The following is a 24916-nucleotide window of genomic DNA, read 5'->3' as shown; positions in this document are numbered from 1 at the left end:
AGATAAGGCCTTCAAAAAAACACAAAAACTGGTGGAGTACTGATGAAGTCTATTGTCAGCAGAACAGCTTTGCTTGTGGTGTACAAAATTCTTTGTGGGTACTGCTGTTTGTGTTGGGGGGTGCTGCTTACGTGTAATTCTACTACTCCAACTGACTTTTTCAGATAGACACACAAAGACCACAGCTTCCACTATTGTAGTCCCATTTAAAGGTATGTATACACACGTGGTGTGCTGGGGGCTCAAACGGGCTGAGTACATGGCAGATACCCTAATAGGTGAGTTTATATGACCATTTGTGTTTTCCAAGTGCAGATTAAATTGCTCTCCTACCCAAAAGTTTAAAAAAAAAAATCATAGGCTGTTTTCCAGAAGAGTCTGAAACCAAGGAAAAATTAACCTGGCAAAGGTTAGAGCCCTGGGACTGAAAGAGGGGTGGGGTGGGGGGAGAGAGTAGGGGTGTGTGTATACACACACACACACACACACACACACACACACACACATACTTGGTAGTGGAGGGACCACTTGGGTAGCACTGTTTTGCTACTATGCCAGACCCAGCCCCCACCACAGCTTTGGTGCTCTGGTTTCTTTCATCCTTTGATTCTGTGCCTTTATCTGAAAAAATCATCCTGGAATAGTGAAACCCCAGTGATGATCAAAATGTATGTGTGTGTGTGTGTGTGTGTGTGTGTGTGTGTAGCACACGCACTTAATATTGAGTTAAGGAGAAAGTCATGACACATTCTTGCATTAGAAAAATGGAAGGGGGTGGGCAATGCACCCCATTATATGCACGGTTACAATGCACACTGACTTGAGTTTGAGCCCCCACACCCCACCTGCAGGGGAGAATGCTTCAACAACTGTCAAGCAGGTCTGTGGGTATCTTTCTCCCTATCTCCACCCCCTCTCAATCTCTCTCTGTACTATCAAGAAAAAAATAAATAATAGAAAAAGAAAAAACAGCTACCAGGAGTTGTAGATTCATGTTTCAGCACTGAGCCCCACTGATAACTCTGGTGGCAATAAAAATAAATTGAAAAATATCATGACTTTTCAAACATCCCAATAGATATGTACATATTTATGTGTACTTTATTCAGCATTGCAGAATGACTGCAGGGTCTTGTATATCCATGAGACTCTCAATGACTTCCTGAGCTTAATTTTTTTTTTTTTTTTTATCAGAGCACTAATCAACTCTGGCTTATGGTGCTACAGGGGACTGATGCTGGGACTTTGGAGCATCAGGCATGAGAGTCTCTGCATAGCTATTATGCTATCTACCCCTGCCGCCGGCTTCATTTTTTTTTTTTAATTTATTGGGGAATTAATGTTTTACATTCAACAGTGAATACAATCGTTTGTACATGCATAACATTTCCCAGTTTTCCATATAACAATACAACCCCCATTAGGTCCTCTGTCCCAGCCTAATTTTTAATTCTCTGTTTTTAGAAGAGAGAGAGAGAGAGAGAGAGGAAGAGACAAAGGATAGATACCATAGGCTGTGTCATCATTCATGGAGTTCCATCTGGTACTGTTGATAGTGTGCCCATGGGTGGCAGGGATCAAACCTAATCTCACACATAATGGCATGCTGTTTACCTACTAACCTACCTCCTGGTCCTCCTGAAAAGTTTCTGTTGGTCCTAAGGAATTATTTTCCCAAGGATGATTTGTTAGTGGATCCATAAGTAACTAAAGTATTAGACAGGTAGTGTTGGAACCCACCACCCATGCTGAGTTGGTTCACTTTTTTTTTTTTTTTACCAGAACACTGTTCAGCTCTGGTCTATGGTGGTACAGGAGATTGAACCTAGGACTTTAGGGCCTATGCTATCTACCCATTCACTTTTATTCTTTAAGGTATTAACAGCTCACCCAGACAGTGCATCTGCTTTGCCATGGGTACAATGGGGAAACTTTGGTGCTATGGAGTCTTTATCTGAAAATGTCAGTCCCTTGTGGTGACAGGCAAAACAAGACAAAAACCTAATAGTATGAAGTAGCTGTGAAGATCCCTGAGGTAGTCATTTCCTATGTTAACATATTTGTCGTAGTTCTCTCCAGCAGGTATGCAAGTTCCTTGAAGGCAAGGGCTGTGCTTCATGTTCCTATACTTAAAGCAGATTCAGGCATGATAAAAAGTAATAGTAATAAAGTCAAATGTAGTCTGTGGCCAGAAAGCCAAACATCCTCATATCAGCTTTTGTTCTTTTATTGTGCAGAGTGCAAAACAAGTAGAAGCAATACTTAGGTCTACTCATCTCATCACTGTTCCAGAGAATATATGAGTGGAAGGATGAACTGGAAACTTCTATCTTGTCTAGTTCTTAAAAAACAAAAGATGGCTTTTGGGCTAAGTAGGATGAGGGCCTTGAGGTCATCAGGTTATCTGGCTTCCTAGAGGGTGGTATGTTTTCTGTGCATGTTCTCCTAAAACAGGGCTTGTCTGTAGTGTCTACTGGCTGTCATGATGGTAAAGGGCAGAGAGGTGTGTGTGTCTGAATTTGTTGTTTTTTTCCTGAAAAACTGCTTAACAGATTTATTGCTGATGTGAAGCAGTTTTTGTAAAACCTAGTGGGGTTTTTTGTTTGTTTTGTTTTTACAGGAGTGGACTAATTATCTTTTGTCTTATTTATCAATGTCACCCTATCCCTTTAAAGTCAAGTCAAGTACCCTTTTCAATATAGTGCTATAGTGTCAGAAGCATCTTCAGTGAACCTTAAGTTCCTGTTGCCCAGTCACCAACCTTTCTTTCCCTTTCTTTCTCTTTCTTTCTTTCTTTCTTTCTTTCTTTCTTTCTTTCTTTCTTTCTTTCTTTCTTTCTTTCTTTCTTTCTTTCCTTCTTGAGACAGAGAAATTGAGAGGGGAAGGAGTGAGTGGTCCGGGAGCTGATGCCGTGGATGGAGCATTGGACTCTCAAGCTTGAGGTCCTGAGTTCAATCCCCGATAGCACATGTGCCAAAGTGATGCCTGGTTCTTTCTCCTCCTATCTTTCTCATAAATAAATATTTTAAAGAAGAGAGGGGGGAAGGGGAGGTAAAGACAGACCTGCAGACGTGCTTCACCACTCGTGAAGCTTTTCCCCTGCAGGTGGACCAGGGGATTGAACTGTGCATACTGTGCATACTGTGATGTGTGCACTTAACCAGGTGTGCCGCCGCCTGGCCCTATCACCAGCTTTTCTTTCAACCCTCCTTGCCCATCAGGTCAGTGGACTAAATAACCTTTGGACATAGAAATCTCTGCAATTTCAGGCGCACACGGACTAGAGGTTCAGCTAGTAGCTGCTGTTTTCCTCAGGTTCCAAGTCAGGGATTTATGAGAGCCTGGCCTCCTGGCGCGCGCCTATGGCTTGTGGGGAAGAGATGCTCCACCTAGCAGACCCAAGTCCCAGGCTTCAGCACCCGCCATCCAGACCCGTAGAGCCCCGGGCCCACGCCCCCAGCCCGTCCCACAATCGTGCTGCCGCTTGTTTACTCCCCGGCGCAGCCTAGTCCGATCCTGGGGCCCGCCCTCGTCTGCCGCCTATTGGTTGACGCGGCGCCAAGGCTGACGACGATTGGCCCGGGGGAGGCGGCGGGGTAGGCTGCGCGGGAGGCCGACAGGGGGCAGCGGGCGATGGCGGCGGAGGTGGCGACGGGTCGGCTAGGCTGGTTGCTCACCGCGCTTTTTCTGGGCCACACCGCTGGGGAGGCGACACCGGGGCCGCGAGTGTTGGGCGTCTGTCTGGAGGAGGACGGAGCCAAGGACTCTGGGTGGGCGAGAGGGGGTGAGGCGCGGGACGCGCAGGCGGAGGCCACCTTCCGCCTGCGCCTCTTCGGCTCTGGCTTCGCTAACAGCTCCTGGTCCTGGGTGGCTCCCGAGGGGGCGGGCTGCCCGGAGGGCGGGCCGGCCGTGGCGGCCGAGGAGGCGGTGGCCCCCTCCGGCGAGTGGCGCGCGCTGCTGCGCCCGCACTCTGCGCTGCAGGCTACTGGCGGGGAACCCGGAGGTGCGGTGGCGGCGGCGGCCGCAGCCCGTTCAGGGGAGTGGCACGCGCTGTTGCGCTTGCGCGCCGAGGCCGTGCGCCCGCACTCCGCGCTGCTAGCGGTGCGCGTGGAGCCCGGCGGCGCGGCGGCCGAGGAGGCGGCGCCGCCCTGGGCGCTGGGCCTGGGGGCCGCGGGGCTGCTGGCGCTGGCGGCGCTCGCGCGGGGTCTGCAGCTGAGCGCCTTGGCGCTGGCGCCGGCTGAGGTGCAGGTGCTGCGCGAGAACGGCTCGGAGTCGGAGCGCGCTGCCGCACGGCGCCTGGAGCCCGCGCGGCGCTGGGCTGGCTGCGCCCTGGGCGCGCTGCTGCTGCTGGCCAGCCTGGCGCAGGCGGCGCTGGCCGTGCTGCTCTACCGCGCCGTGGGGCAGCGCACGGTACCCGCCGTGCTGGGCAGCGCGGGGCTCGTGTTCCTGGTGGGTGAGGTGGTGCCGGCCGCTGTGAGCGGGCGCTGGGCACTGGCTCTAGCGCCGCGCGCGCTGGCTCTCAGCCGCCTGGCGGTGCTGTTCACGCTGCCCGTGGCGCTGCCGGTGGGGCAGCTGCTGGAGTTGGCGGCGCGGCCCGGGCGGCTGCGGGAGCGCGTGCTGGAGCTGGCGCGCGGCGGCGGCGGCGGCGACCCGTACAGCGACCTGAGCAAGGGCGTGCTCCGCTGCCGCACGGTGGAAGACGTGCTCACGCCCCTCGAGGAGTGCTTCATGCTGGACGCCAGCGTCGTGCTGGACTTCGGCGTCCTGGCCAGCATCATGCAGAGCGGCCACACGCGCATCCCCGTGTACGAGGAGGAGCGCTCCAACATCGTGGACATGCTCTACCTCAAAGACCTGGCGTTTGTGGACCCCGAAGATTGCACGCCGCTCAGCACCATCACCCGCTTCTACAACCACCCACTCCACTTCGTTTTCAACGACACCAAGCTGGACGCGGTCCTGGAGGAGTTCAAGCGAGGTAATGGCTGGCAGTAGCGGACGGGAGTCAGATACCAGTGCCCTCCCACCGTGCCGTGGAAAGGGCACAGACCATGGGGCCTGAGGAGGCCAGTGAACCCTTTTGTAAAGGTGATGAATGGCCTTAACTTTTTTTTTTTTTTTTTTAACCAGAGCACTGACCAGCTCTGGTTTATGGTGGTGTGGGGGATTGATCTGAATGACCTTTTGAAGTACATTTAGAGACTGTCATTCAGAGAGTGACTGGACAGCACCTTCCCATGCCCCTTCAGAGAGTGACTAGACAGCACCTTCCCTAGCCCCTTTTCCTGGTAGACCCCCAAATTGAGGAGTTATGTCCACATCCACTCTGATCCTTTTTCCCCTCTTTTCAGTCATTTTTGTTCTCTGGCTTTGTGACAGGCCCAAACTCTTGATAGAAACAAGATGAATGCAGAAAGAGTATGGTCTAGCCACTTGGCTGTTATTAATTGGGCCTGTTTTTGAGGGGTTCACCAAAGACAGCATCACTGAGCTCTGGCTGTTGGTGCTGAGGATGGAACTTGGACCTACGCTAGTAGGGCATCATTAACAGCAAAGACAGTTGCTGCTATTCTGATTATAGAAAAGAAAATGAGGCCCAGGAAGTAGCACAGTAGATAAGGTGTTGGTTTTAACAAGCATGAAGTTCTGAGTTTGATCCCTGACATCACATGTGTCAGAGTGATGTTTTGGTATTTTATCTTCTCCTTCCCATTGATAAATAAATATTAAAGAAAATGAAGGCCAGGTAAATGGTTCACCGGTTTAAGTGCTTACATTACATACAGTGCACAAGGACCCAGGTTCAAGCCCCTGGTCCCCACCTGCAGGGGGAAAGCATCACAATTGGTGAAGCAGGGCTGCAGGGTCTCTCTGTCGCTTTCCTTTCCTGCCTCCCCCTCCCTTCTCAGTTTCTCTCTGTCTCTATCCAATAATAAATAAAGTATAATGAGAAAGAGAATGATTTGTAAATACTTCCCTGTACTATGGAAGAAACTGGCACATTGATTTCACCAAATGCAACTTCACAGGTGCTGGTTTAGTCTCTTTGTCTCAGGTTTTTTTCTCTTAATTTTTTATTTTCAACTTTCTCTTTTTTCATCCTGAGTAAGCTCTCCCAAGTTCTCCCTTAATTCCCCATTTTCACTTTCTCTTTTCACCTTGGTTTATCTGAGCAACATTAAGGTTGCAGGTGAAAACTGAGATGGAGGGGCTGGGAGAAGCGTACTGGTCATGCAAAAAGACTTTTCATTTCTGAGAAATCCAAGGACCCAGGTTCTGTCTCCTGTACCACCATAAGCCAGAATTAAGCAGTGCTCTGGTAAAACAAAACAAAACAAAACAAACAAACAAAAAAACCCACCAAGTGTGAAGAATGAAATCTTTTGGGCTCCTCTGCAGTCCCCTCTGTCCCTAGGCTTTGACATGCTCTCCAGAGCTTAACTGTTGTTTGACTGACATCCATGCTTCTCACCTCTGAACTGCAGGATAGGGTTTTGGGGGGTAGAGTGGGGGGGGAAGCCCCAGGACTCTGGATGGACTTGGCCCTAAGTGCTGTATAATGTAAGTCCAAGATGTGAGCAAAACTGCCTGAACTTCCTAGCAATTAGGAAGTTTCCTTGCCCCAGACCAGCCTGGGAAGTGCTCTGTGAGCCTTTGGACAATCAGGACAATGAGATAAGACTTTGCCCTAGTGACTGAGCTGCTCCTGCATTTGCCTTGTATACTACAGTCACTAGCTGGGGCTCTCAGATGTCTCTAATCCTTGCAGAAAGCTTGGGCATTGAACGATTGTTATTACTGTGTGTTGGGTTTGGGTGGTAGACTTTGATGGCCAGTTCTGACTGCATTGTTAGAGAATTTCTTGGGTATTCCTGTCAGCTTCCTTTGAAAGTGGCCATGCAGCTCCTTTCTGAGAAGGGGAGCCCCAGGTTGGAAGTGGATAGAGCAAGCTGGTGGTAAGTACTCTACTTGGGCACTTTAGTCTCTGAAGCAGTGATGGTTTCCATAGTAAGGTGACCAGCTGTGCAGGCCTTAGAGTGAGTAGGAGAGACTTCCATTCTGTCTACACAGCTGAGATCCCCAACTTGTGAAGCTGGGAAACTAGACACCCAGGGCAGTGACTGAGCAGAGCATGGTGTCATCTCTCACAGATTGACAAGTGTGGAGACCAATAAGTGGTTAGGGGGTACAGTGAGAGATTTGAATGTGGGTATGTAGTAGCCTAGGAAGGAGAATCAAGAGGACATTTGAAGATGGAAAGGGAGGACTTTATAATTAACTGAGGGGGAGAGTAATCTGACTTGGTGGGGGCATTGCCCTTCCCTGAGCAGTACACATGGGGGGGGTATGGGGGGCAGGTGAGTTTGGACATAGGAGTCTGTGTCTGCAATGATTTTTTTTTTTGTTGTTGTTGTTGTTGCTTCCAGGGTTATTGTTGGGGCTCAGTGTCTGCACTACAAATCCACTGCTTCTGGAAGCCATTTTTTCCCTTTTGTTGCCCTTGTTGTTTATTGTTATTGTTGTTATTGCTGGTGTGTTGTTCAATAGGACAGAGAAATCCAGAGAGGAGGGGAAAGCAGGGGGAGAGAAAGATAGACATCTGTAGACTTGCTTTACCACTTGTGAAGCGACCCCCCTGCAGGTGGGGATCCGGGGGCTCCTTATGCCTGTCCTTGTTGCGCTTTGTGCCATGTGCACTTAACCCACTGTGCTACCACCTGGCCTTTGCAATGATTTTAAGAAGCAGTTGCTGTGAGATGCAAGTGGAAGGTGAATAAGAGGCATCAGTATAGCGGTGGTCCCTCAAACCACTTCTTCCAAGGGTGAAGTAAATTTAAACTCCTGAGGAGTCCAAGAATATAAATGGTGGGTAGGAGCAGAGGAGTGGCTACTGAGGGCCACCAGGGGGTAGAATGTTTTGGAAGCTAAGGGAAGAGCCTGCTTTGCAAAGGAAGGAGAGTTATCAGGAGAGGAGGCCAGCATCATGTTTTGGATCCAGCAGTCAGGATCTCCTGACTCGTGCAGTGTTGGATTTGGTACATGACCAGTTTAGTGAACAGGACTTAAGTATTGTTGACAGCCTTTAGTATCAGTGGCTACACATTGGAAGCTAAAGAGCAGTGACTGGCAAGAAGCCTTCTGCTTTTTGGTTTAAGATAACTAGTAGAATTTAGGTTTAAATGTTGATGGGAAGGCCACAGTGCAGGCTGCTCCTGTTGTGGGGTAGTGGTCTCAGCATGACTTTGGAGAAGTTTTGGGTTTTCAAGTAGCCCCATGCTGGAGTAGAAGCCCAAAGCCTCCCACATAAGGGGTTTTAGCTGGGTGAGTGGGGAATCCTGTTGCCCTCTCTCCTCTTCTCCTGTGGTAACAGCTGCTCTAGGGTGAACAGTCTGAAACTTTCTTAGTTTCTGTTGTGCAATGCATTCCTTTGGCAGGTACCTTCATTTTTTCCTCACTAAGATCCTTTTGAGTGTAACCTTTATTTCTTTGCTTATGAATTTGCAGGCTCCCTGTGGTTGTAGAAATTTAACTGTGGGGTGGAGGGGGTGGGTTGGTGGAGGGGGGGGCCTGGAGGAGTGGTTAGTTCAGTATGTAAAGTGTTGAATTTGCATGCCTGAGATTCCCAATTCTATCCCCAGTCCCACATGTTCTGAAGTGGTGCTCTGGCACACTGGCTGGCTTGCTCGCTGTCTCCCATATGTGGTAAATAAAATCTTAGAAAGGAAGAAATTTTCAGGGCCTGGTGATGGTGCCCCAGGTTAAGTTCTCACATTACAGGGCACAAGGACCCAGGGTCAAGCCCCTGGTCCTCACCTGCAGGAGGGAAGCTTCTCAAGTTGGTGAAGCAGGGCTGCAGGTATCATAGCTCTGCCTCTCTCCTTCTCTATCTCACCTCCCCTTCTCAATTTCTCTCTGTCTCTATCCAGTAATAAGTAAATAAATAAATATTTTAAAAAGATAGAAATTCTCTTATGTTTAAGATGTGCTCTACAACTTTTTATTAGAATTAAAGCTAAAGTTATTTAGGATAACAAATACAAGCGTAAGCATTTTTTTGCCTCCAGGGTTATTGCTGGGGCTCGGTGCCTGCACTATGAATCCATTGCTCCTGGAGGCTGTTTTTTCCCTTTTGTTGCCCTTGTTGTTTATTGTTGTTGTTGTTATTACTGTCCTTGTTATTGGATAGGACAGAGAAATCGAGAGAGGGGAGAGAAAGACACCTGCAAACTTGCTTCCTGGCTTGTGAAGTGACCTCCCTGCAGGTGGGAAGCTGAGGGCTCAAACCAGGATCCTTACAGAGTTTTGCACCATGTGCGCGCTTAAACTGCTGTGCTACCGCCCAGCCCCCAAGTATAAGCATTTTTAAAGGGACAGGGAGAGAAAAATGCATTACCAAACCCATACACACCTCATTGTCAGCTTGAGGGGAGGGGCTGGGACCCTGCTGCCTACCACACCAAGCAAAAAAGGGTATGCTTTTAGAATTTTCTGGAACTGGAGTTCTCAGCTTCTTAGTAGCTTCTGTTCTAGCGCCTATTCCTTTACTCCTGAGTTCAAAACCTATATATTCTGGAGTGGCACCTTCCTTGGTGAAGTGTTCCTGTAGTCATTGTGCAGGCTTGAGAAGATTCGATTATCTTATGCAGACATCTCAAGGAAGAGCAATTTGGAGCTGTAGGAAATAACAAATAACGTGTGTTTTTTAAATTGTTAATTTATTTATAAAATAAAAAACATTGACAAGACTATAGGATAAGAAGGGTACAAATCCACACAATTTCTTACCACCAGAATTCTGTATCCTTTTTTTTTTCTTTTTTTAAAAATTATTTATTCCCCTTTGTTGCCCTTGTTTTTTTTATTGTTGTAGTTATTGTTGTTGTTGTTGTTATTGATGTCATCGTTGTTGGATAGGACAGAGAGAAACGGAGAGAGGAGGGGGGGAGAAAGATAGACACTGCAGACCTGCTTCACCGCGACTCCCCTGCAGGTGGGAAGTTGGGGGCTCGAACTGAGGTCCTTATGCTGCTCCTTGCACTTTGCACCACATGCGCTTAACCCACTGTGCTACCGCCCAACTCCCCAGAGTTCTGTATCCTATCCCCTCCCTTGAAAACTTTCCTATTTATCTCTGGGAGCATGGACCCAGGATCATTATGGGGTACAGAAGGTGGAAAGTCTGGCTTCTGTAATTGCTTTGATGTTTGATTTTTTTAAAAGCTATTTAAAAAATTTTTTAACTTATTTTTATTTTGTGTGATAGAAACAGCCAGAACTCAAGAGAAAAGGGGGTGATAGAGAAGGAGAGAGGCAGAGAGACACCTGCAACACTACTTCACCATTTGCAAAGCTTTCCCCTACAAGTGGGGACCAGGGACTTGAACCCTGGTTCTTGCACACTGCAATGTGTGTGCTCAACTAGGTGCACCACCACCTGGCTCCCTTTTTTAAGCTATTAACATCAGCCATCTTCATTCTTCTCCAGTAGGACTGTTCAAGGACATTAAACAAAAGAAGGGATTAAGGGTGAAGTTTTCAGTCTCTGCTTTAAAACACCGGAGTTCGTTTCATTTTCAGATTGGAGGCTTGCCACAGCCCTGAGAGAGTCAGAGATCCTAGAGTTGGGGGAGATAGCATCATAACTGTGTAAAAAGGCTCATGCCAAGTGGAAGTAGATAGCATAATAATTATGTAAAGAGACTCTCGTGCCTGAGGCTCCAATGTCCCAGGTTCAGTCCCCCACACCACTGTAAGCTAGAGCTTAACAATGTTCTGGTAAAATAATAATAATACTCTCATGCCTAGTGCAGTGGGTTAAGCGCACGTGGCGCAAAGCGCAAGGACAGCCGTAAGGATCCCGGTTTGATCCCCGGCTACCCACCTGCAGGGGAGTCGCTTCAAAGGCAGTGAAGAGGGTCTGCAGGTGTCTGTCTCTCCCCTTCTCTGTCTTCCCCTCCTCTCTCCATTTCTCTCTGTCCTATCCAACAATGACGACATCAATAACAACAACAACAAAACAACAAGAGCAACAAAAAGGAATAAATAACTATTTAAAAAAAAAAAAACTCATGCCAAGTACATTTCAACGTACAATCTTAAGTATAATGTATAGGATGAGCTCATTACAGTATATTATTGATGTCACCTGTGCTGTTAGTTTTTAATGTAGCTACTCAAAATTTATGGGACATGAGAAATTGCTCAGCCTGTTACAACACCAGCTTTTATGCCTGAGACTCAGGAGGCCTTAGGTTCAATCCCCAGCACCACTGTATGCCAGAGCTGAACAGTGCTTTGCCCCTATCTTTCTCTCTCCCTCTCTTCCCCTCCTCTCATAGGAAATCTTAAAAAAAATAAATAAATAAATAAAAAGGCTGATGAGATAGCTCACTGAGATGGACTTGTGCTTTTACCATTTGTGTAACCCAGATTAAAGCCCTGGTCACATAGGCGGTGCTATGGCACTGGAGGAAGAGGCCGGGGTCCCTGGAGCACTATCTGCTTGTTTCCTTCTGGAAAGTGGAAAGACAGCTTAATGTCATTTTCGTTTTAAATTTGTGTCTAAGGATATTAATGCTTTCTCTTCCTTAGGCACGGTAACACTGTAAAGAAGGGTCTTTTGTGATTCCCTCTACTTTCTTCAGTAAAAAGCTTTGAGAGTAATCTGAGGGTGTACTCAAGAGCCAACTTCCTTGCTTCAAATAATGATTTTACACTTGGGCAGGGTACTGAACCTCTTGGCTTCAGTTTTCTCTGTGAACTGTAAAATGAGCATAACGTGTCTCATGTAATTGTCAGACTAAATTAATAAATGACTCAGGCTTTTAGCTGGCATAAAGTAAACACAAAATACTGCACTCTTCAGTTCACAGATGCACATTAATTTTTTTAAAAATACTTATTTATTATTGGATAGAGACAGATATTGAAAGAGGAGGGGAAGATAGAGAGGGAGAGAAAGACAGACAGAAAGAGCCCTGCTTCACCATTTGTGAAGCTTTCCCCCTGCAGGTGGGGACCAGGGACTTGAACCTGAGTCCTTGTGCACTATAATGTGTGCACTTAACCAGGTGCACTACTGCCTGGCCCCCACATTACTTTTTGTATTTTTACATCTCTACGGTTAAGATGCGTATCACAATTGATGGCATCTTGTAGATTTGATGAACTATATAGTCAGTATTATCTTTTAAAATATTTATTTATTAATTTATTAACATCAGAGAGAGGAGAGAGCCAAGGCATCACTCTGGCACATGTCGTGCCAGGAATTGAACTCATGATGTCATGCTCCAGAGTCCAAAGTCCACTGTGCCACCTCCTATTTCACATAAATGTTGATAAATTTATTTATTTATTAGAGGGACAGGAGAAGAGAGAAAGGACCAGACATCACTCTGGTACGTGTGCTGCTGGGGATTGAATTCAGGACCCCATGCTTGAGAGGCCAACCCTTTATCCACTGCGCCACCTCCCAGACCACATAAATGTTATCTTTTTACTCTTTTTTTTTTAACCCCCTCCTCACCAATAGCAGCACCAGGGAATGAACTTGGGATCTGGCTCATGCCTGATACTGCTGAATGACCGTGAAGCAGGTCTGCAGGTGTCTTTCTCTCCTCTTCTCTTTCTTCCCCATCTCTCTCCATTTCTCTCTGTCCTATCCAACAACAATGACATCAGTAGCAACAGTAATACAACAACAACAAAAAAGGACAACAAAAGGGGGTAAATAAATAAAAAAATTTCTTTAAAAAAGAATTCAACACCTAATCCACTATGCCACCTCCCAGCCTACAATCCTTTTTTTTTTCTTCTTCTTCTTTTGAAAGGGACTGTAGGAATAACTCACTAGATAGGATATGTGCCTTGCCATACATGTGGCCCAGGTTTAAGCCCCCACACCACATAGGAATTGCCACTCATGGCACCAGAGGAAGCTCAAGTACTGTAGTGTCTCTCTCTGTCACCTAAGTGAGGGGAAAAAAGTTTTCCAGAAGCAGTGAAATCATGCTTGTGTGAGGCCCTGGTTTCCCCTGAGTTGTATCGTATGACTTACATTCTATTTTTTCTGGGTAATTATAATTTGTTTTATTTCGTTTTTATTTTTCTATCAGAACACTCAGCTCTGGCTTATAGCAGTGCTGGGGATTGAACCTGGGACCTCAGAGCTTCAGGCGTGAAAAATCTGTTGTACAAATTGCTGTGCTATCTCCTTGGCCCAGCTATAACATTTTATAAGTGATTAGCACTTGCCTGAATTAAAGTATATTTTTGAAACTTCCCCAATATTTCTCAGCACTCTGAGACTTGGAAATTTTTGAAGCGTATATTTCTTCATGAAACACACACACACACACACACACACACACACACACACGGTAGAAAATTAACACGAAAAAGCAGAGAAGTTGAAAAGTTCCATTGCATTTCTCCTCTGCCACACAGTTTGACTTCTTAATGACCAGTTTAACATTTAGCTTTATCCCTTGGATGATATAGACCCCCCCCCCAGCTTCTGAATTTAGAAGGCATCTTTCAAAATTGGGAAACTTCTCTTGCAGTCACACTGGGTTTAGACTGTTCCAGAGGAATCTGTGTTTCTGGAGTTAGTGCCTTTGTATCTGTTGTCATGCTGTTGTGTAAGTACCTATTCTGGTCTGGTTGACTGGTGCAGTGTTGTTTGATTCCCAGAGTAGAGTCACACAAACCTGGGTCTGCCTCCACCAGTGCCACTGTCTGGATGGCCTTGTTCAGGTGAACATAATAGTCCCTGAGACTTGGATTTCTTGTGTGTAAATTGAGGTTGATGCTTATATGAAAGTCTTAAGAACTCAAGAGAGTCTTCCCTAGTGTCTGGTACTAGATAGGAACATAATATCAGCTTCTGTCTTTCTTGGTAGACTTGTTCCAGGTGAGATTAAGAAAATGGTAGGCCCTCTTCCCTGAAAGCTGTAACATGATCATCTCTCCACCCAGGGAAGTCCCACCTGGCCATTGTGCAGAAGGTGAACAATGAGGGTGAAGGGGACCCCTTCTACGAGGTCCTGGGCCTGGTCACCCTGGAGGATGTCATCGAGGAGGTCATCAAGTCTGAGATCCTGGATGAGTCTGAAGATTACCGTGAGTTTTCAGTCCTGTTTCCAGCTTATCTAATCTTGCAGAGTTGCTGGGATATGTGTGTTTGTATCAGAGGGTGCTGGGTTGCATATTGTTATGCAGGGCTGAATCTCTAGTCAGAGCTGCTACCAGGTCAGGTCCTGTTCTCCTTACTCCAGTGTGGATCAGTGTCTGTCCACACACACACCCAACTCCCCACTCCATGTGCCTAGATGCAGAGCCCATCCCATGCGTGGCTTTGTAGTCCCAGTGCTTGCTTGAGGCTCCATTAGCAGCTGTACCTTTGATTCCACAGTTGATGAGGTAGGGCTTTGTCCTTAAAAATATTCCTAAAAATGAAAAACAAAAAAGACAAATGAAAACAAAAACAGACAAAAAAAGATCTTCCCCAAACAGATAATCTTGGACTCACATTTGTGTCATCAAAGTCCCTGTGTTATAGTATCATGACCAAGGTCTGCAGAGGACAGTGCTGCCCACCCCTCTGTGCTCTCAAGTAAATTGCTTTGCCCACAAATCTGTCACTGGAAAAAAAAATGTTTTTGATTTTCAAACTATAGCAGTAGGCCCAGGAACATCGCCCAGGAACATCAAGTTAGCTACTGCTGTTTAGTACCAGTATCCCTCAAATTCGTTTTCCAGTAAGGGATCTCTTAATAACCAGGGTTCCTCTTGTTTTATCTAAGCTGCTTTGCTGTTGCATCATCATCATCTCTCATCTCTCATCTAGGCGCAGGAGCAGGCCCTTTCAGTACTCCAGGGCACTGCTGGAATGTGGGCTGCTGCCCTGTCTGTACTAGGCACCAGGAACACTGGTGGTGGGAGTGGCAGGCAGCCAGGTATCAAGTGAGCAGGGCGAAAGATAAATCCCTAGGGTTAGTGTTTTTTTTCCTGAGAACCTTTGAACATTTAGAGGAGGAAATGGGCAACAATGCCCCTGTTTGATGTTATCGAGTGGAGGACTGCTGATGCTCAGGCAGGCCTTTTTACCATGCTAGGAGACACTGTGGTGAGGAAGAAGCCTGCTTCTCTCTGTGCTCCTCTCAGACGGAAAGAAGAATTCTCCTTGTTCAAGGTGTCTGACAATGAATGTAAAGTGAAAATCTCACCTCAGCTGCTCTTGGCCACCCAACGCTTCCTTTCTCGAGGTGAGGTTGAAGGGTGGGCCTTGTCCCTGCTCTCTTGCTCATCATTCTGTGGGTCAGGAGACCCCCCAGGGCAGACACTGACTGTACCCTGTTCCCAGTGAGCAGGAGAGTGTCCAGAGGATGTCTATATGTGCTCCCTGTGGTTGAGAGCCAGGCTCAGGGCACTTCTGCTAGGCAGGTGTGTGTGTACCTGTCCAGCCTCCTTTGTTGGGGAAGTGACTCAGCTCATGGGCTGGCCTCAAGAGCCCGTCGGGCAGCAAGAGTCTGGTGTGGTTATGCAGGCCATTCTGGGCCCAGTGGACACTGTCCCTTTTTTCCACCATGGGACAGAGGTGGATGTGTTCAGCCCACTGCGAATCTCTGAGAAGGTCCTGCTGCACCTGCTGAAGCATCCCAGCGTCAACCAGGAAGTGAGGTTTGACGAGAGCAACCGCCTGGCTGCACACCATTACCTGTACCAGCGCAGCCAGCCGGTGGATTATTTCATTCTCATCCTGCAGGTAACTGGGAGCCCAGACTGGAGCCTCCCACTTGCTCAGAAAGTAGGGAAGGGTCTGAGGCAAGGGGGAGGAACATACAGCCACACACTCTCTGAGTAATTTGGGTTGGTGCTGTCTCCTTGTGCTCTCTTCTGGCAGGAAAGGTAATCTGTGTACATCTGTGTCTCTCCTGCCCCTCCTTCCCCCTTTCCCTACACCTCCCAGGGCAGGGTTGAGGTGGAGATCGGGAAAGAGGGCCTGAAGTTCGAGAATGGGGCCTTCACCTACTATGGAGTGTCTGCCCTGACAGCACCGTCCTCAGGTGAGCTGCAGGCCCTCCCGGAGCTGGGGTTGCCTGTGGGCTGGCAGGGCCGCCCCACATCTGGTTATTGCTGGGGTGTCCCAGAGCCGAGGATTCTGGCCCTACTGACTTTCCTGTCTCCAGCCTGGGGAGTGGAAAGGGGCTCATCATGTTACCTACCCTCTTCCTTGCAAACTTTCCTAGGAGCTGTGTTTGCCATTCTTTTCAAATGTCCTATCCCTGTTTCCTGTCTAAGGTGACTTGTTGGGTGAAGGTTTGAGGTTGTGCAGTTGTTCCCTCCAGGTGGGGAGCTGTGTGACTCCCCATCATTGATTGTCACATCCTTTCCATAGTTCACCAGTCTCCAGTGACCTCGCTCCAGTCTGTTCGCCAGGACTTGCAGCCTGAGCCAATTGACGGTACTCGCCTGTCCACATACTGTCCCGACTATACCGTGAGGGCCCTCTCTGACCTGCAGTTCATTAAGGTGACTGTGCTGCTCACTGGTTCTAGCTTTTAGCCAGCATTGTGTCCTCAAGAGTTAGACCAGTTGGTTACAGATTTAGTTGAATTGAGAGTATATTCTGATTGATACTGTGTAAGACTTTCTGGACCAAGTCCATGTATGTACACTTAGGCCCTCCTCATCTATTTTATTTTATGTAGATCTTGGAGACCTTTTGCTTAGTTGTTCTCGTCTGTCCTCAAATAGCTGAAAGTTCTTTTTCTTCTTCCTGTTGAGTGTCACTCTCCCTGCTCAGTTGGTTTAGGTGCTGCGGGCAGAAGGGAACAGTGTGGTCTTACCTCCTCCATATTGCTGCTCTCACTGTACCTACTTGGTAATATGTGTGTCCTGCAGGTCACAAGACTACAGTACCTCAACGCACTCCTGGCTACCCGAGCCCAGAACCTTCCCCAGTCCCCTGAGAACCCAGACCTTCAGGTCATCCCAGGAAGCCAGACCAGACTTCTTGGTGATAAGACAGCTACAACAGCAGGTAAGTCCTAAGGGACCACATCCCACTGTGTCACCCCAAAGGGCATGTGTATGTGCACATGAGTTACACACAGACCTATTTTCTTTGCCATCCTTCCCCAGAGCCCTACAGTCTTCTCTTTTCTATTCCTTGTTTTTTGTTGTTTTTTTGTTTGTTTTGTAACTCAGGTACTGAGTTATATAAAACAGGTTGCATTTTAAGTAGGGTATGTTGGGGGCGGGGGGAGGGGTAGTGCAGCAGGTTAAGTGCGCATGGCACAGGGTGCAAGGACTGATCTAAGTAAGGATCCCATTTCGAGCTCCCAGCTCCCCACCTGCAGGGGGGTTGCTTCACAAGCGGTGAAGCAGGTCTGCAGGTGTCTTTCTCTCCCGCTCTCTGTCTTCCCCATCTCTCTCCATTTCTCTGTTTCTTGTCCAGCAGCAACTACATCAATAACAACAGCAATGATAATAACCATACCGATAATAAAACAACAAGGGGCAACAAAAAGGGGGAAAAAATAGTCTCCAGGAGCAGTGGATTCATGGTCAGGCACCGAGCCCCAGCAATAACCCTGGAGGCAAAAAAAAAAAAATTTTTTAAGAAAAAATAATTAAAAAAAGAAAGTAGGGTATGTCAAGTTGGCATTTTCTGTCAAGGGTTTTTTAGGATGAGTTGACTTAGAGACTAGTTACTAAATGGGAATATGGTCAGATTCATACATTATTAGCCATCTAGAATAAAGTCACAGGAAAATGAAATTTGGGGTAACTTGTGGTTCTGGCAAATAAGGTGGAAACCTAATGGATACCATCACAGAAACCTAGAAGGGCACAGGCTAAGTGTATGAGCAGATCAAACTAATATTTAAAGAATGTCCCTCCCACCCAGGGTTCCATTGTGTATGGCACCTGTGTAAGGAGCTTGTGAAGAGTTGGCTCTGGGTAGGAGAGTTTAAAAAATAATGGGGGGAGGGGCTGGGAGTCTGGCGGTAGCGCAGTGGGTTAAGCGTATGTGGCGCGAAGCGCAGGGACCGGCATCAGGATCCCAGTTCGAGCCCCTGGCTCCCCACCTGTAGGGGAGTCTCTTCACAGGCGGTGAAGCAGGTCTGCAGGTGTCTTTCTCTCCCCATCTCTGTTTTTCCCTCCTCTCTCCATTTCTCTCTGTCCTATCCAACAATGACGACATCAGTACCAACAACAATAAAAAAACAACAAGGGCAACAAAAGGGAAAATAAATAAAAAATAATAATCTGGAAATTTGTTGCTCAAGATTGCTCTGATTAAGCTGAACTCAGGTCCCCTCTGTACAGAAATTCATACTATCACATTAAAATTGGATCCCAATAACCATGATCCTCCCCACACACACACACACCAAAATGACCCTTTGGTTTCTGACTTTTCTTATATGAGCCTTCTCTGTCTTCACCTGCTACTTGATCTATACAGGGTATATTCCAGGTACCCAGAAATGTGAGAATGATGGTTTTTCCTTCATTATATTTATGACATATTTAGAATTTGATTCTTCACTACCACTCCCCCATTTTTTGTTTGATTGTTTTTTTTTTCCCTTTTGTTGCCCTTGTTGTTTTATTGTTGTAGTTATTATTGTTGTTGTTGTTGTTGGATAGGACAGAGAGAAATGGAGAGAGGGAGGGGAAGACAGGAGGAGAGAAAGATAGACACCTGCAGACCTGCTTCACCGCCTGTGAAGCGACTCCCCTGCAGGTGGGGAGCCGGGGTTCAAACCGGGATCCTTATGCCGGTCTTTGTGCTTTACGCCACCTGCGCTTAGCCCGCTGTACTACAGCCCGACTCCCTGTTTGATTGTTTTTCTTTTTCCCTTTAGCTACTCATTCATTTGAGATCCCTGGAAGGAAATACTTCCCCCACCCCACCCCTCTGCATCAGGCATGAAGATGCTCTTTTATATTTGTTTAATAACCATTATGCTACTCCCCTACCCTTACTTTTTTCTTTTTGCCATCAGGGCTATCCCTGGGGGCTCTGCCAGTACTACGAATCCACTACTCCCAGGAGAGAGACATCTTCAGACCTGCTTCACTGTTTGTGAAGCATCCCTTTGCAGGTGGAGAGGGGGGGCTTGAACCCAGGTCCTTTGTATGGTAACATGTACTCAACCAAGTTATGCCACCCCCCAAGCCCACCCCACCCCTTGTTTTAGAGAGAGAAAATGATAGAGGAACCACAGCATAAATGAAGATTTTTAGGGGAATACTTTCTTGTGACTCTGTGGGTCATTTTCTTTGGAGTAGACCTCCAGACAGTAGAGGGGATATTGAATAGATTGAGACGTTAACTTGTCTATAGCCATAATGGGAAACTTAAATGAAATGTGATATTTGCCCCCAGTGAAACTTATTTGCTGTCTACTTGGTTCTGCTGTTATGGGTTAACTGTAGTGTTTCTGTACTTGGTACTTCCCTGCCCTGGAAAGTTTAATGTTACCCCACATATGGAAATTGCACTGGGGACACTGCTCAACAGTGTTGGCCAAACAAGTAAATGCAGTAAAACTCAAGAGATGTATCTTACTTTCATTGTGTAATTAGTTGAGTAGATAAAGTGAAATAGATAAAGTAGATAAAGTGATTGAGTGAAGTGAAATAGAAGGTAGAAGAGGAGGATGTCTAAGCCTTAAGTAATAAGTAACTGACTAGAGCATTTATGGTGCCTTATTTAGGCCTTTCTGCTAGATTGCTGAGCTGAATAGCTCTGAATCTAATCACAGAGGACTATGTTAAGCACTTTTACTTTGAGGTTATTTAGTTGTCCCTAACATAGATATGTGTTTATGCGTGTCTAGTACCCTACACCCTATCTTATACCTAGTATCTGTAACTTTGCTAGAGAAAGTATCATCTGAAGTGGAATTAGGTAGTTCCATGTGCACAATGGTTTTTAACTGCCTATACCAATTATCCCTGATCTTGTCCCTGATCTTGTCAATAAACTTTTAAAACCTTTCTGTTTTTTAGATTGTATATTACGGTGGAGTTGGATAGTTGTCCAGAGACAATATAATATTTTAGATCTAAAAATACTGAGTTGGGGATAGATAGCATAATGGTTATGCAAAGAGACTCTCATGCCTGAGGCTCCAAAGCCCAGGTTCAGTCCCCCACAAGCCAGAGCTGAGCAGTACTCTGGTAAAAACAAACAAAAACTAAAAGTATTAACCTTTTATAGAAACAGAATTCTGTCCCTGCCTGCTACTTTAAATACTGCATAACTCCCCCACATTGGTCATCTGGGTTTTCAAGGAAAGTCCACTCTGATGCTGTGCTTCCCGACATGCCTTCCTTCTTCATGATGCTGCCCTAGTCGTCATCTTCATGATGACTGTTACATATCTATCTCTGTATTCTCCCCCCCTTCCTGTTTTCCCAGTAGACCTTTCCCTCTTTGGCACACTTGGAAACTGCAGTTGATAAATGACTGTGGACTAATGAGCATTTTTTGTTTTAAGAAACCACCCAAGGTAAATATCTTCCCTTTCACTTTCCTCTTTCCTTTCCCTTCCCAGACCTTTAGCCACTGAGAGGAGCATTGCATATTGGCTCCCCCTAAGCTGGGAGATACTTCTCCACTGGGTTGACTGAGCATTTCTTGTCCCTTATTGCTACTTGTCATTTTTTTTTTTTTCTGGAAGGCAGGAATACCTACTCAGCCTTAGGAACTGAGCCTCCTTCCAATGGGAGCCCCACTTTACTGTCCTCTTGTGTAGCATCATCACTTGGGCCTCCTATGGGCAAAAAAACAACTACTCCCACCATGCCCAGCTTAAGTGATGGCACCCATCCTCACAATAGTTTCTCTTGTAAGGGGCTGTTAGGCTGAATGTGATCTTAACTAATCACTGACAGCTAGGCCTTGATTCCTCCTGAAGCATCCTAAGCCACCTCTGCCCTCCCTTGCCCCTTCCTGTCCTATGGAGGATCTTAACACTTGATTTTGGCTGCTCCTTTCACTAGCTCTAAAACTAATCCTTGCCCTCTCTTTTCTAGGGTCCAACCACAGCAGACCTGGCCTCCCCATGGAGGAGAGCCCTGGGCGGAACCCAGGAGTTTAACTGTTGTTTGCCAGGCAGCCCCAGCTCTGGGGAATGGACAAGCACCTGGGGAACTGGAGAGAGCAGAGGAGCAGCTTCCTGCAAGTCTGTCCCCATCCCCTCCAGGCCACGTTTTAGATGGCTTTTGTAGGTGTGGGTCCTGGGTGGTCTTAGTACCAGGCATCAGTGCCAGAAACCTTCAGCAGGCCCTACTCTCCTTTAGGAAATGTGGGCCAGCGAGGTTATAGCCCTCCAGGGTTGCTTCTGGAAGGAATGAAAGGAACAGTGTCATCTCCAACCCCTTGGGCACAGCCTTCTCCCTGTGACAGTGCAGTGTATTTATACCTCTTCAGGCCAAGCCATGACGTGAGTGTAAGCATGATTACTGCCGTTTATGTGGCAGTGACCTATGCTCACTTTGCTTTTTATTTTGCCAACTTTCTGCTGCTGGCAGCACATTTGAGCAAGCCAAGAGCACCAGTTTGGACTGGGGTTTCAAATCCATGGCCTTAACCACAGTGAACTTTTGACTTCCCTTATAATGCCATGTTTCAAAGCATCTGCCCCAGTCTGTCTCAGTGTGCCAAACATAAAAACATGAATGCCCACAGATCCATTCCACCAGCCACTTCCCTCCTGTGGAGGGAGGTTGCTTTTCTGACCTCTCTGAAGCCCTGAGTAAGATAGCCTCCAGGGGGCACTGAGGAGCCCTGCTCTTTCTGCTTGTTTGTGGCACTTTATTGCCACTAACAGTATTGCCATTTTCTGTGTTGTAGGAAGAGGTTACTCGTGGGAGCAAGGGGTCTTTTTGGCTATAGCTAATCTTTCTTGCTGTACACCAGGGAGAATAATTATTGGTTTCATTCTGTCCCCTCCTTCTTGGCATCCTTGGCCTAGGTAGTAATGTGCAAAGAGAACATAACGGCAGGAGAGGGAGGGTGGTTATGGACCAAGTAGGTCCCTGTAACCTTTCAAAACAAAAGAGCAATGACATGAAATTAGAGGGCTTTTTGGTTTTCCCCCCTTTCAAACATTTCAGACACTCAACCTTTCCCCCTTTTCTAACTAGCTATGAGGTATACCTTCCACACTTCAGCTCTATAAAAAAAAGGGGGGGGGGGGGTAAATCACAGAAGTCTAGGGTCATAAATTGGGCAGGGAAGGAGGATTTCTGGAACCTCTCTCAAGGGACTTTGGGTCCTTATCTGGGACCAATGAGAATGAAGGCCAAAGAACAGTGCTTGCTTAGAAATTATTCTTGAGTTCTGCCCAAAAGAAATCCCAGGTGGGAAAAACTTTTAACAGTCATCTCTCTCCAGAATACCCTTTCTTGGCTGCACATTGGGATCACCTGGCAATTAAATACTGGTACTTGCGAGTCTCAGCCCATTCTGATTTAATTAGTCAGGACATCTCAATTTTATATTTTGAAATAATTTTAGATTCACAGCAAAGTTCCATACACCTTTCACCTAGCTTTTCCTGTTGTTAACATCTAATAACCTTGATAAATTATCAAAGTTAAAAATTAATAATGGTACAAAACTCTTAACTAAATTAGACTTTATTTGGATTTTATCCAGTAGTGTCCTTTTTCTGTTACAGGATCCAAACCAGGATGCCAATTTGAAATTAGAGCTTACTGCTTTTTTAAAAAATTTTTGCTAACTTTATATTTAAAAATACAGATTCATAGGAAGTTGCAAAGATACATCTCATATGTAGCCTTCACCCAGTTTTCCTCAGTGGTTATATCTTACATAGTTATATCACAACCAGGAATCTGACACTGTTGCAGTGTAGATGTATAGTTCTCTATCAGGTAAATTTATGTAGGCACCCCTCAGTATAGACATACAAACTGTTCCTTCACCACAGGATCTCCTCTATTTTAGAATCAGACCACCCCTCTGACCATCGGCCCTAATCCCAGGCAACCACTAATCTCTCATCTCTTTAATTCTGTCTTTGCAAGAATGTATAAGTGGGATCATACAGTATGTAACCATTTGGGGATGATGTTTCTCACTCAGCACAATACTTTGGAGGTTCATCCCGATTGTTGCATGTGTCAATAGTTTGTTCCATAGCATTCCATGGTGTTACTCATTGTCTCATTTAAAGACATCTGGGTGGTTTTCAGTTTTTGGCTATTCCAAATAAAGCTGCTATGAACATTCACTATATATTCGTGTAAACAATGATTTTCTTTTTTTCTGAGCTAAGTATCCAGAAATCCAATTGCTAGATTATTATGTACTAACAGACTTCTTCAGTGGCTGTACAATTTAACATGCCCACCAACAATGGATGGATAACCCAGCATCTCCAAAATCTTGGTATTGTCACTTTCGTTCTAGTCATTTCTGGTATGTGCAGTGACATCTCATTTGCTTTATTTTCTTTTGTGAAGTGCCTTAATCCATTTCCTACTTGATTTTTTTTTTTTTTTTTTTTTTTTTTTTTTAAACCAGAGCACTCACTGCTCAGCTCTGGCTTGTGCGGGAGATTGAATCTGGGACTTTGGAGCCTCAGACATGAAGGTCTCCTTGCATAACCATTATGCTATCTACCCTCTGCCTGAATTATTTTAAATTGTTGAGATTTAAGAACTCTTCTACACATTCTATAGACTATTTCCATCAGCTTTTTGGTTTGCAAATATTTTCTCCAGCTATAGCTAATTTTTCATCCCCTCCCCCCAAGCACTACTCAACTCTAGCTTGTGGAGGTACCAGAAATTGAATCTTTTTTGTTGTTGTTTGTTTGTTTGTTATTGGATAGAGACAGAGAAATTGAGAGAGAAGGGAGAGAGAGAGAGAGAGAGAGAGAGAGACACCAGCAGACCTGCTTCACTGCCTGTGAAGTGACTACCCTGCAGGTGGGAAGCCAGGGGCTTAAACCGGGTTCCTAACAGGTCCTTGCGCTTTGAGCCACATGCGCTTAACCTGCTGCGTAAGGATCTTGGTTCGAGCCCCCGTCTCCCCAACTGCAGGGAAGTTGCTTCACAGGCGGTGGAGCAAATCTGCAGGTGTCTATCTATCTCTCTCCCCCTCTCTGTCTTTCCCTCCTCTCTTCATTTCTCTCTGTCCTATCCAACAATGACAACATCAATAACACCAACAAGGGCAACAAAAGGGAATAAATAAATATTTTTTTAAAAATATTCAGATCAAGATTCTTTCCCTTTAGCTGGAATCATCCAGTTGCAGCAGCATATATTGAAAAGAGTTTTTCCTTGATAGAGTTACTTTTGCATTTTGTCTGGTGGGCATATTTGTATGTTGCTTCTTTCTGTGTTTATTGTATTCCATTGATGTGTCAGTGCCCTCAACACCACAGTGTCTTTATTACTGTAGCCATACAATAAGTCTTGAAATTGGGTAGACTGTAGACTTTTCTCTTTTAAAGTATTTTTATTTTATTTTATATTTTATTTTTGAGAGATGCAGAGAGAGACACACACACACACAGAAACACCAGAGCACTGCTCAGGTCTGGTTTATGGTGATGCGGGGGGTGGGGGGGGGGGGGTTGAGCCTGGGACTTTGGAGCCTCAGACATGAGAGTCTCTTTGCATAATCATTATGCTATCTACCTCCCCACCCCCTATTGCATTTCTTATATCCCGAAATCTTGCCAAATTCCAGTAGTATAGGTAAATTGAGTCTAGTCTAGCTTTAAGGTTTCTTACATAGACATGCATTTCATCTATGTGGTAATACTGATTATCTAGGTCTTACCTTAGGGATTCTGATTTTACTATTTTGGTGCTTGCCAGGGCTTCACTCTGGGCTGACTTTTTTCAGATA

The 24916-nt window shown here is 46.1% G+C and overlaps 1 protein-coding gene across 2 annotated transcripts; it reads left to right on the top strand.

Moving 5' to 3' along the window:
- Positions 1–3569: 3569 nt before the first annotated feature.
- On the top strand, positions 3570–23290 carry CNNM3 (cyclin and CBS domain divalent metal cation transport mediator 3). 2 transcript variants are annotated; one of them, XM_060187520.1, is made up of 8 exons: positions 3570–4978; positions 13981–14124; positions 15120–15269; positions 15600–15769; positions 15974–16070; positions 16403–16536; positions 16909–17047; positions 18882–19626. In XM_060187520.1, exons 1-8 carry the CDS (start codon positions 3634–3636, stop codon positions 18947–18949), a joined length of 2247 nt encoding a protein of 748 aa, XP_060043503.1. In that variant the 5' UTR covers positions 3570–3633; the 3' UTR covers positions 18950–19626. The 2 variants fall into 2 exon arrangements, with proteins under 2 accessions (XP_060043503.1, XP_060043504.1); XM_060187521.1 differs by lacking the exon at positions 18882–19626 and adding an exon at positions 21061–23290 and having other exon boundaries at positions 3571–4978.
- The last annotated feature ends 1626 nt before the right edge of the window (positions 23291–24916 follow it).

Source organism: Erinaceus europaeus, chromosome 3 (assembly GCF_950295315.1).
Source record: "Erinaceus europaeus chromosome 3, mEriEur2.1, whole genome shotgun sequence".
Lineage (NCBI taxonomy): Eukaryota > Metazoa > Chordata > Mammalia > Eulipotyphla > Erinaceidae > Erinaceus > Erinaceus europaeus.
The sequence above is the reverse complement of the archived record's forward strand: the minus strand, read 5'-3'. Positions and strand labels throughout refer to the sequence as shown.

What these genes read in the sequence shown, in the direction of transcription:
- CNNM3 (XM_060187520.1), top strand. Translation starts at nt 3,634, where the DNA reads ATGGCGGCGGAGGTGGCGACGGGTCGGCTAGGCTGGTTGCTCACCGCG. An exon ending in CCTGGAGGAGTTCAAGCGAG is followed by an intron (nt 4,979 to 13,980) that starts GTAATGGCTGGC and finishes CTCTCCACCCAG; the next exon opens with GGAAGTCCCACCTGGCCATT. An exon ending in GGATGAGTCTGAAGATTACC is followed by an intron (nt 14,125 to 15,119) that starts GTGAGTTTTCAG and finishes TTACCATGCTAG; the next exon opens with GAGACACTGTGGTGAGGAAG.